Source organism: Tamandua tetradactyla, chromosome 7 (assembly GCF_023851605.1).
Source record: "Tamandua tetradactyla isolate mTamTet1 chromosome 7, mTamTet1.pri, whole genome shotgun sequence".
NCBI lineage: Eukaryota > Metazoa > Chordata > Mammalia > Pilosa > Myrmecophagidae > Tamandua > Tamandua tetradactyla.
In genome coordinates this window covers 89,303,325-89,320,423 of record NC_135333.1, presented here as the reverse complement: position 1 = coordinate 89,320,423, position 17,099 = coordinate 89,303,325, and the positions used below count along the sequence as shown (strand labels likewise).

General features: G+C 41.4%; 1 protein-coding gene across 3 annotated transcripts in view; it reads left to right on the top strand.

Annotated features, from left to right (window-relative positions):
- Positions 1-17,099, top strand: part of ITPR2 (inositol 1,4,5-trisphosphate receptor type 2) — a 521,104-nt gene that overhangs the window by 499,085 nt on the left and 4,920 nt on the right. Inside the window, exon 56 of one of the 3 annotated variants that reach the window (XM_077170360.1) lies at positions 14,930-15,038. The exons of the other annotated variants lie outside the window; for them this stretch is intronic. Coding sequence (XP_077026475.1) covers positions 14,930-14,935 — 6 coding nt within the window. The 3' untranslated portion in view covers positions 14,936-15,038. Of the gene's footprint in view, positions 1-14,929; positions 15,039-17,099 lie in introns of those variants that run through there. 3 annotated transcript variants of the gene reach the window in all.

Here is a 17,099-nt window from a genome sequence, read left to right as displayed (position 1 = left end):
CCTCTGGACTCCTTCCCTCTTAACTTAAATGAAATAGCCAGAAAATTCTGCACCCTGTCAGGCAGGGCCTGATACCCCCTGACAAGCAAGAAGCAGCTCCAGGAAGACAGACTTTTGTCCCTCAGCGGCACTTGAGATTAAGGGGTGAGAACTCTCTGATGGGGCAGTCAAGGCGGGCGAGAATAGGGACCCAAGAGGAGAGCAAAGCCCTCAAGCTAGGACAGTCACTCAAGGTCGGGAAGGCCGATGTCCCCACAGGCCTAGCCGCTCACAGATAACCCATCATGAGCCGGCCCACCCACACCTGTGTGAGTCACCGGTGGGGAATGGTGGAGCCAGCCCACCCACCCAGATGCACTGGCTACTACCAGACACCACCCTGGAGAAAAGGGAAGGGAAGAGACAAAGCCCCAAACAGGAATGGGGAGGGGAAGTAAGGAAAGCTAATCTATAAACGCGAATGGCTTTACCTTGCCAGGGCCTCTCGCCTTTCACCCTCTTTTCTTGTGAGAGTGGCCACATGCTCTCTCATATGTGTATTCAATAAACTTTCTGCTTGCTTTGAAAAAAAAAGGGGGGGGATTCTGCTCAATAAAGTGATGGTATCGTGAAGCAGGGAATAGCACAGGAGACTTCTGTATTAAAAGTGAGATTTAGCTGCTATAAAGTTTACACCACACATTACGTCAGCTACTCTCATTCTAAAAAATTGGAAAATTTGCATTAAAATGATAGCCAATATAAATAAGATTTTTCCTATTTGCTGTTTAACCACTTAACCTGATATAGGACATGTCAAAATAATCTCTGTCTCACGCTATACACCAGGTATGTTATTGAAATGTTGTATTTAAATAGATTTTGAGTTGAAAATTGAGTCATACTTTCCGTTTACCTGGAGAAGTTGCTATTTAAAGAAATTATGTGATTATTCCTTTAGGAAAGGATTATTTTGAAATGAGTAGCAAATAATGTTTCTTTTTGTTTGTTTGTTTTTAAAAATTTGAATTTTAGATATCGTATTAGTCTACAGGCACCTGTATCATAGGTTTAAATAATTATGTTTTCTTTTTTCCAGAAACACTTGGTAATTATGTACAACCTAAGCCAATACAAACAGCATTGTAGAATTTTACTGACAAAAATCAGTCCCTAAATTTTCCGCTAAATGAAGAACGAGTTGTGAGGCCATTGGGGTGAGGAAGAGTTGAACAAAGATTACTCTGAGGAACTTAAATGTGGATAAATTATGCTAAATCTTATATGTAAACCTGACAAGTGATGTAAATCATAACCAGATCTCTTAAATAACATTATATGGGTGTTTTTATCCTTCCAACAGATAGTGTAATTTCCAACACAGTTAAATGTGAGACTGACTATTGGCAACGTTCTTTTACATTCTGAAGAAGTACCCCCACCCCAAAACATCATTAAACTCTGGGGTGAACAACTACAAATGTCTTTCTAAAACATTTGTAACACAAAGATTTAATCATCCATTACAATCATACTAATAGGAAGAAAATAATATTCATATTTGCCTGGTGAAATTTCTGGGATATTAATAGGACATCGATTGAGGAGCTGAGGATATATTTGAGTTCAACAGGACCTTGGAAGTCTTGGCTACTAACACTGGCAAGACCATCAATTTTCCATTCCTGGTGATAAATTTAAAATCCAAATAAATCCTGTTTGTTAGGGCACTAAAAAGCCTTGTCAGCACTGAAGCTCAGTAAGCATGTATTCACTGGCAGCATATTGAACCCACAAACCTGGCCAAAGTGCAGACATCTCCTATAATCTAATTTCGAGCATAAAGTATGGCAAAGTCAAAAACGGCTGTAGGGGCAAGGCTGCATGAACACGATTCAGAGCATGGCCACTGTCTTCAGAACCCATCTTTGCTTCTCCAGATCTGTGAGCATTGAAGAGAGGCAAGACAAGCCAGAGTGGGAGAGGGAAGGGATGAATTTGATGAGTGGGAATGGGTCTCTGATCCCCTCAGGTAAGACAGATAATGAAGAAGGAATTATTAGTGTGCTTAGTAAAGTAAGGAAGGGCTGCAAATACCCTGGGGAAGAAAGCCTCATCATATTCTTTCAAAACAAGTCCAGCTACACACGTGGAGTCAGCTGCTCTGGGCGTGGGCACCGCTCCTTAGGAAGCCTGACCACAGGCTGTCCTTGTGATGAAACTGAGCCAAAAATAGAATTTTTCCATTCTGGGGTGGCCTCCTTCTTCTCTTTGTGAGTCCTGATGCTCTAATAGAAGATTTTGAAAGCCACGGCAACTTGAGGAGTTTACATTTTAAAAAGTGGGCCCATGTAGGCAAAAGTTGTGTTTGGGGATATGGGACAAATGATTAGATTCCTGATGCCCACAAAATTAGCATGCAGTGGGATGAGAGACAGTGGGGGGAAAATCCTCTGAACCCCACATATAGCAGCTGACTTGGGGAAATTTTAAAACTCACACTGGGGGAACTCCTTGTTCTTGTCCCTGAAAAATCTGTTGACTTCAGGGACATCATAATCCCATTAGCCCAGTTACAGATCACTCCTCCCACTCTCCTTTTTCTCTGTCCCAAACCATATGTTCCCTCTTGCTACACATGCACTGCCCTGCCCTAACTTCTATTCTCTTCTCTTCTCACCAAAAGCATGTTGGGAATATTAGCTTTCTTTCCTCGATGGGAAAGGCATTATGGTAGTTCCTCTAAAGATACCATTTTAATAAATCCTGACACAATCTTAAAAGATAAGCATTCTTATCTCCTATTTGCAGAAGAAACTTGAATTATAATCTCTGATCACACACCTAATGAGAGGTAAAGCCAGAATTCAGGTTGAGACCAGGCTGTCTCCGATGTCGCAGCCTGCTTTATCGGTTCCCTTCATATCTAAACCTCCTCTCATTTGGGGGCTGTCAAGAGGGGTTTTGTCACGGCTGGTATTAATATGGAGTTAGACTTGCCCAGCATGGCAAAAGGCATTTCACCTTTTACCTGAATATTCCTCACCTCTGGACCCTTGAAAAAAATGCAATAGCAGTGGCAGATCCCTTTCCTCCCTCTCCATCTTCTATTTTGGCCTCTGAATGGATTTGTGTATTAAGCAAGCATCTATTGAGCAGAGCTAGACACTGTTCTAGGCTCTAGGGACAAGGGAGACAAAGTCTTACCTTCCTAAAGCCTACATTCTACTACTGGAGACAAACAAATAACTTTATCATATAGGTAATGTTAAGTTATGGTGAGGAAAACCAAAGCAAGCTAAAGGAATAGAAAGAGATGGAGGTGCAGTATTAGGGTTGTCAGGGACAGCATTTCTGGGGAGGTAGCCTTTGGGCAGGGACCTCCGTGGAGTGAAGGAACAAAGCATGGCAAGATCTAGTTCGGCAAGAGCCCATTTCTGGCAGGAATGGGCCATGCATGTGAGAGGATCACAGCCTAGCGCTAGAGAGAAAGGCGGATGGCAGGTAAAGCTGCTGGAGAATAGGAGGCAGAGATCTGACATGCAAGGCCCTCTGGGCTAGGGAAGGAGTTCAGATGTTATGCTAGAGACATTTATTCTAAAAGCTATATCATGCTTTCATTTTTGATTCTGAGAAATGCCCAACATCATCAATTATTTGTAGTCTACAAAATTCACTCCTGACAAGAAAATGGTTAGAACATACTAAATAGTTTAATCCAGGGAGCACTCACAGGCTGTTGGATTTCATATTACCATGAACTTCTCAGGCTGAATGGGCAGAATGTAAAGAGATAACTTATTTAAGGTCACAGACCAGCAAAGTCCCTTTCCTATTCAGGGCTCAGAAAAGACCAGGGATTGCTATGTTTTAGGGGGTGGGGGTAAGGGGGTATAAACACACCCTTGATTAACTTTCCTCCATTGCAGTCATCTCCTAAGTACCCATATGGCTTCAGGTGTCTGAAGGTGCTCTATCTTCTGCAGCTCTCTTTGGAACAGTCCAGTGTAATGGCCACTATTTATAGGGCTCAGACCTGGTCCAATTAGCAAAAGTAGATGTTGGCTGGCCCAGTGACATGAACGACTTACCCTGCAGCTTCTTCACTATTGCTATCATAGGCACCCTGTCCCTTCTGCCACCTGCAGCAGCTGAGGATCACTTGGACCACAAACAGAGGTGTCAAAAAATGTTGGTGCCTCCAAGCCATGGAGGATGATGAGCCTGGGAATGGCTGTACCAGCAGTGAGGAAGGGCATAAAGGAGAAAAGGAGGTAGAAGCCAGTTGGAACAGAAAAGTAAGATTAGATATTAACCATGCTGCTGTATGCATGGATCCACCATCAAGATGTATACAATCCAATTGAGGAGGCAAAATATATACTTCAGAATTAAGAAGCAATTTAAAAGCTAGTGAACATTAAGGTGTCCTAGGGCAGCATCTGAGGACTCAGCACAGAATAACTATGCCAAACAGCCAACAACGATGAGGCATCCCATTGCTTCACCTGACTGGTTCCATCATTTGTTTGAACTCAGTTCTACATGTAGGAGTTGCTTCACTAACTTTTTCAATCTTTTAAAGTCTTCTATCAGATTGATATTCCATAAAAATAAATTGGTAAAATATTTTTAAAATGGGAAAAATCAGTAAAATGCATTAAACATGAACAGCCCTAGTGTTTTAAATTAGGTGACTTTACTTGTAAAAGGACACACAAATTAGAAATGTACCATGTACTGCATGATTGACAATTGTTTCCACATTGCTTTTGTGTAAAATTGTTCTGTGGTTCATGGCTCCAATTCCTGCCTACCAAAGCCTTGTGCCTTTTATGACTTGGCATCTTAAACTGACAATCAGCCAGGAGCCATTATTCAAAAAGAGCCACTGTCCTCTGGAGTTATAGTATACCCTGTTCTACTCTCTGCCTCATTTGTATCCTGGCAGCCCACAACTGTGCTTCATTATTGAAGTTTCTCCTCCTGACCCTGCTTGAAATTGCCTCATTTCTTCTCACCACGTGACAGCTACTTGGCAGAGTTGTGTGTCATCACCTACAGCTGCTGGGTTGTGTGTGTTCAGAACCACATTGTCCTTGGACCCATCCAGCCAGCAGTTGCTACACTGGGGCCATAGGGAAATTCCTTTCAAGCTATGTGCCATCTTGTAGTAAGTCCAAGTGCCATAGCCAGAGAGAAGGTACTCACTGCTTTATTACACAAAACCCATAATCTAACTAAGCATTTGATCCCACTTTGACATCATATACTGTTTGCTCTTCTCCAGAAGAACTCATTGGCTTGGACTCGATTCATATTTTTTTATTCAGCATACCTTAAGCCACATGATGCTTGATGTGAGGAATCCAGGGACGAGTTTTTAGCTCTTTGATGTTAATGAAATAAATTGGCCTGGGTGTAAGACGTCTTTGGTGCAACCTGACACATTATCTTGTCTGTCTTTGAATTTATTGTAAGGTGTCTGTGTTGTGCTAATCCCAAAGAGCCACTTCAGAGCTTTAAAATGAGCATGCTCTGTCTTTTTGGCAATGGACTTCTGGAACAATTCAGAGATTGGTAGAGAGGCCAGCAATGATAAAGACCGAGAGAGAGAGAAAGAAGGATTTTCTAGAAGAAGATGATTGGAATCAAAAATAAATTTTGAGAGATTACTGGCATCTATCTATTTTATAAGAGAAAAGAAGTAAATGGATAGTAAAGAAATGGAGGTGACAGGTATGGACCTCCTCCATGAGAAATGCTTGAAAAAAACATATTTCAGTACCCATTTTACATGTGACCAAAGTAATACCTCATAGAATCATCCTCTTACCATTTTATACATGTAAATGGGATTTTCTAATCCAGAGAGACTGCCAAAATATATTGTTGAATTCTTTCTCCAACTTGTTAGTCCAGATATCATAAATGATAGCCCAGCTTATAATGGATGAGAGGGACCATAGTTTTGACTAGGAGCCCTGGTGGATGCCCTTGTCTATGCACAATTACTAGCATGCCTTGTGCTCAAATGTGTTCCTATTTGGCCAATAAACTATATGATTACTGCATTAGCACATAACATGAATACAGTTAAGGATTTTCTTTAAGGTCATCTAATAAGCAATGAATTTAAGGTATCACTCGTTAATTCTAGAGTTACTGAGAGTGGTTGTTTTCAAATTTTAACTCACATCAGAATTACCTGGAAGGCTTGTTAAAACACAGATTACTGGACTTCAATCTTAGCCTTTCTACTTCTGCAGAAAGGTCTGGGGTGCAGCCTAAAAATGTGCATTTTTGATAATTTTCCACAGGATGCTAATGCTGCTGGTCCAGGGACACACTCTGAGAACCACTGACTCAGTTCCTTTAGTTGAGTAGTGCTTTGAAAATAAGGGAAGAAACTTAAGGATACACCACCTGGTTAAAAGAGCAATTAGAGAAAATGTCTTAATATTAAGAAGTAGTAAAAGAACATCAGCTGGTAGTGAGCCAACTGCAAATGTGTGCAATCAAATTATAACAGGCAAAGCTTTGTGATAACCATATGGTACATCCTTCTTCATTGAGCTACCTTATGTTATTTAAAGGTTTGGTGACCACTCATTAAATCATTTACTCTCAAGGGGAAAAAAAAAGAAGCATTCTTTTTTCCCAGAGAAATTTAAATAATATTTTAGCCTATTTACCCATTTCTTTGTGTGAGACAAACCTAAAAACATATAACACACACACACACACACACACACACACATATTTCAGAAAAAAAAGGCAGTGAAGTTCAAACAGTAGCAGATGTAGTTACTAAAACAGATTTTAATTTCATTTTTTTACATTTGGCTCTGGTATTAAAAGATTTCTGGGTTGTTTTTTTCTCTAGATTCTTTAGATACAGGCACTGTGTGTGTATATATATATATATTCAAGTATTTAAAAATATTTATATATATAAATTTCTTTGAGTTCTACATATAAATGTATTAATTCTCCTCCTAATCAGTTACATAAATGGTGATGAAAATCATTATCAGGTCTTGTAGAAAACCTATTTTGATTTACAGTTTAGGAGGAAATTTGTCAAGGTATGGATGAACTAAAACATGCAGTGAACCAAATTTTTATTGCTAATGATTTAAGTACAAAATGGTTATGTCATTTGAACCTCAGTATTTTTGAAAACCTAAAACCCTCTCTTAAATTTGCTTTTAGAAGATGAGCACCTGGAGATACTCAGATAAACTCTGGCATGAAGTCTGGACAGGCCCCTCTGTTAGAGTCCAGCCAAAAGCCTCTCAGATCTATTCCTTCTCTAGGCTACTCTGAGTCTGCTGCCACAGCAGACTATTCAGCATTTTCTAAATAGTACCTGAAAGAAGTACCTTCTTCATATTTGTTGTTGACATTTTTGGATTTCAAGGTACAAGATCTTGATGTAAAGAGGATCTTCATTGTCATAATTGAGAAGAACAATAGCCAAAATATAGAATACAAGATAACTAAAAGACTCATAAAGAAAGATTAGTAAACTTTAAATCCAGTAAAGTAGAAAATTCAGATGGTAATGCATCCCAAGACCAAGAGTTTTTAATATCAGTCGTGTCTTTGGTATCAGGAGACCTGCATTGTCATCCTTTTAGTAAGGGGCGTTTTCCAGTGGTGTGCTGGTAAATGGTTAACAACCAGCTGGGCATGGAGGTGGGGAGGCCCTGATTGTAGCATTTGCCAATTTCCCTGGTGAATACTCCCACCGCGGCTGATTTCAGGCTACCAACATGGTGCCACTGAACACAGAGTTGGGGAGAGATGTGCACAGTTGGCTCTCACAGACGGCATGATCCAATTCCCTTTTCTGGAAGAACAGTTGTGGAATTCTGGCCCAATATTCCATTTTAGAGACTGAATTTTCCAGTCTGCCTATTCACATTAATCATGGTAACCAAATATTTTGAGCTCTGTGAATGTTATGTTATCTGTCCTCCAGGAGAAGGTGTTGTCTGTCCTGCCTATATTCCCAAACACACACTCACCTATGGACTTCAGTAGTGTCTCAGCTGACATTGAGCTGCTGGGTTGTGGCACTTTCCTGTGCTCACTCCTGCCACCCTTGCTCCAGCCACCATTAGTGCCCCCCTGGACCCCTGAAGTGGTCTCCAAGTGGGAGTCTCTACCCTGTCCATTCTCTATACAGCAATCAAAGTGCTTTGTTTTTGTTTTTGTTTTGGTTTTGGTTGTTGTTGTTTTGCCATAAACAAGGCAATGCCGTTCCTTTGTTTAAAATCCTCCAGTGGGGCCATGCGATGGTGGCTCAGTGGTAGAATTCTAGCCTGCCATGCCAGAGACCCAGGTTCAATTCCCAGTGCAGTTCCTTCCCATACAAAAAAAAAATCTGGGACTTTATACTCTCTCACTTGGTATCACACTCCAGTTACACCAGCCTCCTTTCTGTCCTTCATATATGCCAGGATTGATTTCAGCACTGTGGCCTTTGCATTACTGCTCTCCTTGTCTGAAGCTCTGTCTCTAAAATCTGTGCAGAGCTATCCCCTTCTTGTCAGTCAAACTTCACCTCCTCAGAGCAACCTTCATGGGCTGTCCAATCCATAGCAGCCCCCTCTTATCCCAAGATATTCTGTCTAGCCACCATTGTCTTTAGTGTACTTATCCTTATCTGAAATTATTTCATTGTTGTTCATTTTATTATTGACTCTGTACCCTTTTCCCCCATCATTCCCACTGCCATTAAACTACAAGCTCCATGAATGCAAGGACCCAGACTAAGTTACCATTGCTTTATCCAAAACCTGGAACAGTATCTACTGTGTAGTAGATGCTCATTGAATATATGTTGGAGGAAGGGAGGTTTTTTCCTTTTGGATTAGTAAAGAGCAAAAAGAAAAGGAAATCATTACCTACTAATAATTTGTCTGTTTCAGTTTGCTAGAATGCAATATGCCAGAGTTGGGTTGGCTTTTTTTCTATGGGGATTTATTAGGTTACAAATTTACAGTTCTAAGTCCATGAAAATGTCCAAATTAAGACATCAAGAGGAAGATACCTTCTCTGAGGAAAAACTGCTGACATCAGGGGTTCCTCTCATATGGGAAGGCACAAGTTGATGTCTGCTGGTCCTTCTCTCCTGGCTTGGTTTCAGTGGTTCTCTTTTTCCTCCAGAGGTTCTTCTCTAGATTTCATCTCTTAGCCTTTCTTGGGTTGTTTCTTTCTAAGCTCTCTCCAAAATATCTCTGTCTTTTATCCTCTCATAAGACACACCGTCAGTGGACTGAGTCATATCTCCATGGAAACAACCTTATCAAAATGTCCCACCTACAGTAGGTCTGCTCCCTTAGGAATGGTTTAAGAGAATATGGAATTTTATTGGGTACATAACACATCAAAGCAGTGCACTCCACCCTCTGGACCCCCAAAAAACGTGTTCTTTCCATATGAAAAATACATTCATTCTACCACAATATCACAAAAGCTTCCAGTAACAATAAATAAGTACAAAATCTTAGCAAAATCAACTATAGGCATGGTTTGTCCTGAGACTGTAAAATTTTCTGTCTCTGGATGTGTGAAACTTAGAACAAGTTATCTGTTTCCAATATACAAAGGAGGTACAATCATAGGATAAATTTCCCATTTCCATAGGGAGAGGTTGGAAGGAAAACAGGGGTCAGAGGTCCCAAATGGTTCCAAAAACCTACAGGGCAGACCCTATTAGATTTCAAAGTCTGAGAGTCATCTACAGAAAACTGTTTTACCCTAAGGACTTGAGAGGATGACATTCCCACCTGCTCGAAGGGCTTCTGTAGTGGCTCTGCTCTCTCCAAGCACTGGGTTGAGGGTTGTCACATCTCCAAGCTTGAGGAGACGCCCGTGTTCTTGGATCCACCATCTTCTTTCCACCCAGACTCTCTGCCATCTCCAGGACATAGGCTCACCACTTCAGAACAGTGGGATGGTGGCCAGGCTCTCCCAGATTCCCAGGGAGTGTGCTCCACCCTCTCTGAGGCCTGGGCAGCAGCATTCTTCCAGATCAATGGGGGGGCCAAGCACCCCTCAACTCCCCAGGCATCTGAGAGCCTTAAGGTCATGAACAACTTCCCACCCTCCACAAACTCTGGGATAGGCTCACCCTGTCCACGTGCATCGGTGGGTCCACTCTCCTGGCCTGAGGTTTCCTTGCTCCATACTTTGGCTTCCATGGTTCTGCCCTTGAAGTTGTATTTCCTTCAATCTGTCCCTTTTCTGTCCCTTTTAGTCCAGATAGCAGTGGTTCCATTTACAAAATGGAGGATGCATAAATAAGTCAGACATAGATCCTGCCCTGAAAGGGATTTATGAACCACAATTCACATTTATCTATGCAGTTGATGGACCCATAATTAATTAATTAATAATATAATAATTATAATTATTTTATTACAACAAATTAACTATTGTATGAGTTGAGAGACCCCTTAGCCTCTCTAGTTTAGTTGAACATTTTACCATCAGTGTATAAACTCTTAATTCTGGACCAGACTGGTCAGTGTTAAATTAGCACTGGGCCTGGCAGTCCCTTGGCACTTAGACCACTTGGGGTTCTTTCTAAGATGCTTTTGTAAGAAAGAACTCTTAAGGAGATGAAAAATTTGTGGAAGGGACTCACAGAATTTAAGAGGAAAGTGAAGAATCAAGCTCAGTATGGGCAGAATCTAAGAGGAGCGAGCCGGCCAGAAGGTGCCACCTGGGGTCAGCCTGGGGAGGAAGGGAGCTGCAGCCACTCCTGCTGAACAGTGGAATCTGCCATTGGCCCTGATGGCATTGCCATAGCCAGGAACCACTGCCACCACCACCATAACTAGAGGGAATTCTGTGCTGTCCCTGTTTTGTGGCATCAGTTTTTCTGCGTCAAATGCCTAAACCACAGGCAGTAACATCTCATAGGCCACTTTTAGGTCAGGTACCTGGGTCTCACCGCCACAGGGAAGGAGAAGCATCCCTTTTCATGTTGTATGGCAGAAGGTGGGGCGGACTTCCACCAAGACCTCCATGGTGGTGCTTTCCTCAAACGCAGGAAGATGCTTCAGTTGCTGGGCAGCCAAAAGTCGGACAAGTGCATGCTTGAACATTCAGGACTCTGCTGACTGAATGTTGCCCCAGTCTCACCATGAAGAAATCTCCAGGGTTTTTTCCCATCCCAGTGAGACTTGTAAATATTCATACTTTCAGTGATTTGCAGAAGAAAATAGATATTTAGGTTCTTTAATTAAGTGACTGAAAGATAGTAACTTAAGAGACTAAAATATGAAAGTTAGTAAATAATAAAATTAAAGAAGGGTTAAAGCCCTAAGGATAAAAAATATATGTTAGGGATTGACAAGAAAATAAAAATACAAACAGGAAGAGAAATGATTGGCTCTGAGTGTTGTGGGTGAGATTTTGGAGCTGTCTGGCTTCCCTGACTGTGTCCTCTGATAGACAAACTTTATTTATTTATCTATTTATTTTTCTTTGAGACTGGCTGCTTTCCCTCCTGACAGATAGAACGGCAGTAGGGATCTAGGAGAATGCCAGAGCAGACCCTTTGGTTCTTTGTTTACTCACAGCTGGTTGCAGACTCCCCCAAATTTCAGGAACTGGTCGAGCTCCTGAGTCTGATTCTGCTGGGGCTTCTAGGAATCAGCTGGATGATGGCACGAAGCAGCTCTGGGTTATGGACTCTACCATGCCCTCTCTCTGAATATTCCCTATCTTAGTTGCTGCTCAAGGCGGATCGAGTGCTCCCTCCTCTGTAGCCTCCCAGCTACACCGCATCACAGGTGCTCCCGCAGCCCCTCTGCCTGTCACTTTCCCACTGACCTGGAAATCTCGCTAAAGTTATTGGCAAGATTACTGCAGCTCCCCAGCAGCTCTCAGCTGCTGCAGCATCTGAGCCCTCTTAGATCTCACCAGCCCTGGACCATGTCCTCTTCTCACTGTGACTCTATGCTGTCCTGGATGTTCTGTCCATTGGGAACGGACTAGGACACCACCATTAGCAGATGCAGCTGATGCCTTACAGAAGGAGAACACAGCTATGGTTCAGAATGGCTGGAAAATGAATCTTTGAGTCCTGTAATGTGTTATTTTCTTGAAGCAGCAAATTCCACTCTTTTTCCCCTCCCCTCTTTTTGCAAGTTGTCAAGGTTTCCTGTATTTGTCATTCCAGGAAGAATATTTTAATTTTCAGAGTGTACTGCTAGCTCCTTTCTCTCTCACTCCCAGTCCCTAACATTTGCCAGACAATAGTATGTTAGAATCCAGCCCATCCTTCCTTTCTGCACCTGAACCTTGTGAGAATGAGCCTTTTTGTTGCCCACATAGAACAGGATTTGTTGCAGACAGGTGAGGTGTTCAGAACTAGGCTAGGCACCCAGACACCTGTGTTGTGGGTGTCCCTTTACTTTTTTGAGATGATGCCAGCCCACCACGAAGTCCTGTTGTTGCAAGGCTGAGAAGTTCACGATGGTCCGACTTTGAGCAAAGATTGACATAGGACATGTGGTTACCCCTTAACCAAAATGATTGCTTTGACTTCAGAAAGAATCCTTGTTTTAGATTATTTCACTAGGACTTAAGTTCCAGGAAAGCAGGAACAGTGTCCTTCCCGCAGGGGTCTTCTCGGAAGTAGCTAGTAGGTGCATTGCTAGAGTTCCTGTTGAGAGCCATCTCTGCTTCAGCCCAAAAGTGCAAAAAGAGAAATGCAGTAGATCTGGGGAAAATGGAATTGTTTTCGTGCTTCTTAGCCTAGGAAGGGATTTGCAAATGAATTGTAGAATGGGGAATGTGGTATAAACATAAGACTGAGAAAGGAGATAGCAAATATGAAAACCCTAAGGAAAAGTTCTTACTTGTGAGACAAAATAGAAAAGCACATTTTAACCATAGCCATAATGTCTGGAAGCATAAGTGAAGGTATGTATTAAATGGTTTGTTGATACTACCATATTATACATCTGTTCAATGTGTTGCCCCTCAATAGCAATATTTCAGTGCACTCTGCAAAATCGCAGAGAATGTCAAGTATTAATGCATTTCTATCAGTCCCTGCATCTGCATCTGTGATACCATGCCTAGAGGATTTGTGTCTGATTTTCCCTAAATAAACCAGCACCTTTAGAAAACCCCAGAAGTCCTCAAGGGAGTTCATACAATACTGTGTGTGTGTGTGTGTATGTATGTATGTATATATACTCACAGAAAGCTATGCCTTCTTTGGCAAGTTTGGATGCTAAGAATTTTCATCCCCATTAGATATTGAGACATAGCCTAGTGCAGTGAAAGGAGGATGGAATTTCTTGTCGCACAGAGACCAAAACCTGGCACAGCCGCTTACATGACCTGTGTGACTGTGGGCAAGTTACTAATCCTCTTCCTGCCTCAGTGTTGTCATTTGTAGAATGGGGATGATGACTGTCCCTACCTTACGGAATTGTTCTGAGTATTGGTCATAGATGACTAAAGAGCCAACAAATGGAATCTATTATCATGATGTTGAACTACAATGCTTGTTTTGTCTTTAGCATGCATGCATGCCAATTTTGATGTGTACCTAGTGGAAATAAAAGGACATAAGACAATTTCTCCAGTCTGTGGCTCACTGAAATCAATCTCATTACTTCTTAATCTCATTCTGATGTGGAGAAAAATTATTACAATCTTTGTATTTTCTTTTTTTTTTTTTTATTCAGCCCTGTTGCACAGTTCTTTATATTTTCTTGAGTGTATATTTCCATTTAGGTATGGACAGTGATAGATGATATAAGAGTTATTCTGTGATATGGTATGGAAGAGTGAGTCCTGAAGTGGAATCCACAGGCAGGAACATCTGCTGCTATCATGTTTTAAGACCTCAAGGAAACCTAAACTTTCTAGGTTTCAAGTTGGGGCATTCATAATACGCTGGGTTTGGAATGGGAGGTTTTAAGGTTGCTTCTAGCCTAAATGCTATGTTTCTATTTGCTCACTTGGCAAGCTCAAGACTTCTCTTAGCAATTTCATTTTTAAAGATTTTTTTGCATTCATAGCTCACAAAATGATGAGCTGGAAGAGTCAGAGACCAAACAGCCTGATTTTACAAATGAGAAAACTGAAACACAGCAAGTAAGGCTTTTTTTCATTACATCACGTAGCTAGTTTGGGGCAGAGCTAAAACCAGAACCCAGGTCCTGGTTTGATACTAGGTCAGTGCTCTTTCCATTATCCTATGTTGTCTGTTTTCCACAACTGAGGTATCTCACTTTTGGGAACTAAGTTAGACAGCACAGCATAACTAATCTTTGACTGACACTGACAACCTAATCATTTTATTGAATAACCACAAAATTAGTCAAAATTGATCTGGCAGCTGAAAGGACTACTTAAAAGGTTTTTGCGCTTCTATTAATCTTCTCTCATCCAGGAAGATGCGTTATTATTTGAGTTAAGGAATAGCAAGAGAGTATGGTTGGCATGACTTATGCCCTAAAGGAACTCCTTAGAGTTATGACAAGTTCATCTCGGGGCTTTGCATTTAGAAACCTAGAGGAGCTCTGAATTTCCATTCTCTGAGTTACTAGGGCCGTGCATTGTAACCTCAGAGACTAAAAAATTAATCCACAACTTCCCTGAATTTGTACTACCCCATGGCCAGATATTTTCATTCCTGGTAAAATAAGGAAATGATTTCATATTGACTAACCAAAGTCAACAAGGGAATCTAATAGTCATGTGCGTGATCACAAGATGTGCATAGCGTATATGAGTAAACTGAGAAATAGCAAATCAAATAACTGCTTCGTTAAATGACGAACGTGTTACAGATGACGTGGTGAAGAAAGTGAAGTCCTGTTAATCAGGAACTACCCTGTGGGTCTGTCCTGCGGCTGTGGTTTAGGCTTAAAATCTAGGAGCTCACCTTTCTCTCTGCCCTGCTCAGGATTAACTTTCGATGAGGGCCGCTCATGGTGCCATTAGAACAAAGAACGAACTTCTTGACTGTTCAACTGGGAGCTACTGTTGGGAAAAAGATATGTATATAATTTATTCTAAAAATGTTGCTGTATTAGAGTTAGTTTTATGTATTTTCTATGCTAATTTTGAAGGTCAGTTATGAAGCTATTTGAAAGACTAATGTTTTGTTTTTGTTTTTTCTCTCATGGGCAGGCACCAGGAATCAAACCCGGGTCTTCGGCATGGCAGGCGAGAACTCAGCCTGCTGAGCCACCGTGGCCTGCCCTGCTATAGTTTTTAAAAGAGACAAAAACAATCAATTCAGGGAATACAAGGATAGTTCAGCAGTAGAATTCTCGCCTGCCATGTGGACGACCCGGGTTTAATTCCTGGCCCATGCACTTCCCGAACAAACAAATAAGTAAAAACAAACAAATGAAAAACCAAACCAAAAAGAAAAATTCAACAAATGGTGCTGCAACTCACATAGAAAAAGAATAAAATGTGACCCCTGCCATACAGCATACAAAAAAACACAATAATTAATCTAAGTTTTTTGCCCCCATTTTGATGAACGTTATAATACATTCAGCTCAGGTCCCTTAAAAATTAAGAAAGTGACCCATAAAACTTCATTCAATTAAATTTTTTCAATTTAATTTAACAACTATATTTTTATTTTAGATTATAGTCAGTTAAGCATAGGGGAAGGGGAAAATGTGAAAAAGCAGAAATGTGGAATAGAAAAGCCAGAAACAAACAAAAAAAAAAGGTAAAGAAAAACACAAGAAGCCAAAGAAAGAAAGATCAGGAGAAATGAGAGGTTTAGAAAAGAGAATGATTTTTAGGGACTGAGATAAAAGGACAATAGTACCGCGTGTCTTTTCCTACCTAACTCTTAACCTCAGTTTGTCATTATTTTTATCAACATTTGGTTAAAGTCTCACTTCCCATCCTAGACTATAAACTCCACAAGCACAAAAATCATGATGGGTTTTGCTCTCTCTTCTTTTCTAAGTGCCTAACCCCACGTAGTAAAGGCAAGTAAGAATTATCAAATGAACGGATGAACAGAGGAACTCGTGAAGAAAAGTGTAGGGAAAGAGTCCCCTGGCCCAAACATCTCGATGGATAATCCATTAGGGTTACAGTTTTTCCTTGGCCTTGACTAATCCTGGGCCCACAAATACGAATGCCTGCAATAGCATTTCTTTGGAGGCAGTTTCAGAAATTCTCACCCATGTTCTCTTAGGCAGTTACTGTTTGTGAAATATTAGAACATTTTGCCCCATTTCTTTTTGGAAGCTTTCTGAAAATTGATGTTTCCTTCATCCCTCATGTTGGGCATCACCATCTTTGCACCGTGGGCCCAGCCTCCAAAGGCTGCGAGTCCTTCTCTTCCAACAGGACCTTTGGAATCCCTGTTTGCTTACAGACCAACTTGCCCCTCTTGGGTCTCCCAAACGCAGCCCCTTCTCTTAGCCCCCTGATGGCAGCTGCCTGTTTTCCCACTCCCCCCATGCTAAGGACCCTAGAAGGGGGTCAGCAGACACATGGCTCTCTGGTGCCAAGAAATCATCACATCTTCACCCTTGTATGAAATCCACTTCTCTGCCCTTCCCATCACTGTCCTCTTCTACCACCTGATCACCTTTTTACATTCATCAAGGATTTTGACCCTTAGCTTACAGCCTTCTCCTCCACTCCAACTACTGAATTCCTTCAGGATAATTTGAGAGGCTTTTGGACAATTCATCAAAAAATATTAGCCTCCTCAAATTCAGCACCATCTACTGCCACCAGATTTAAGGCACTCTCATCCATCGCTATACCCTGGAATTTTTCATTTCCTAGAGTTGGTCCACCTTCAGAATTTTTAATTATTTTACTTTCTTTTCATTGTCTCCTGTCCTGCCAGCAGACCTCAGTGGTGACCAATCTGGGTTGGGATTCCAGTTAAACCACACGTTAGCCTCAGTTTCTTCATTGGTAAAACTCAGATAATAATAGAACCTAAGTTCAAAAGGTTAGAGGATTAAGTGATTCTGGAGCATTTAGTGCAGGTCTGTCCTCCTCCATCGTCCCTACCAGTCCTCACATAAATGGTCATGACTCCGAGCACCGCTTTGCTGGCATACCTGACTTCCCCATGCCTT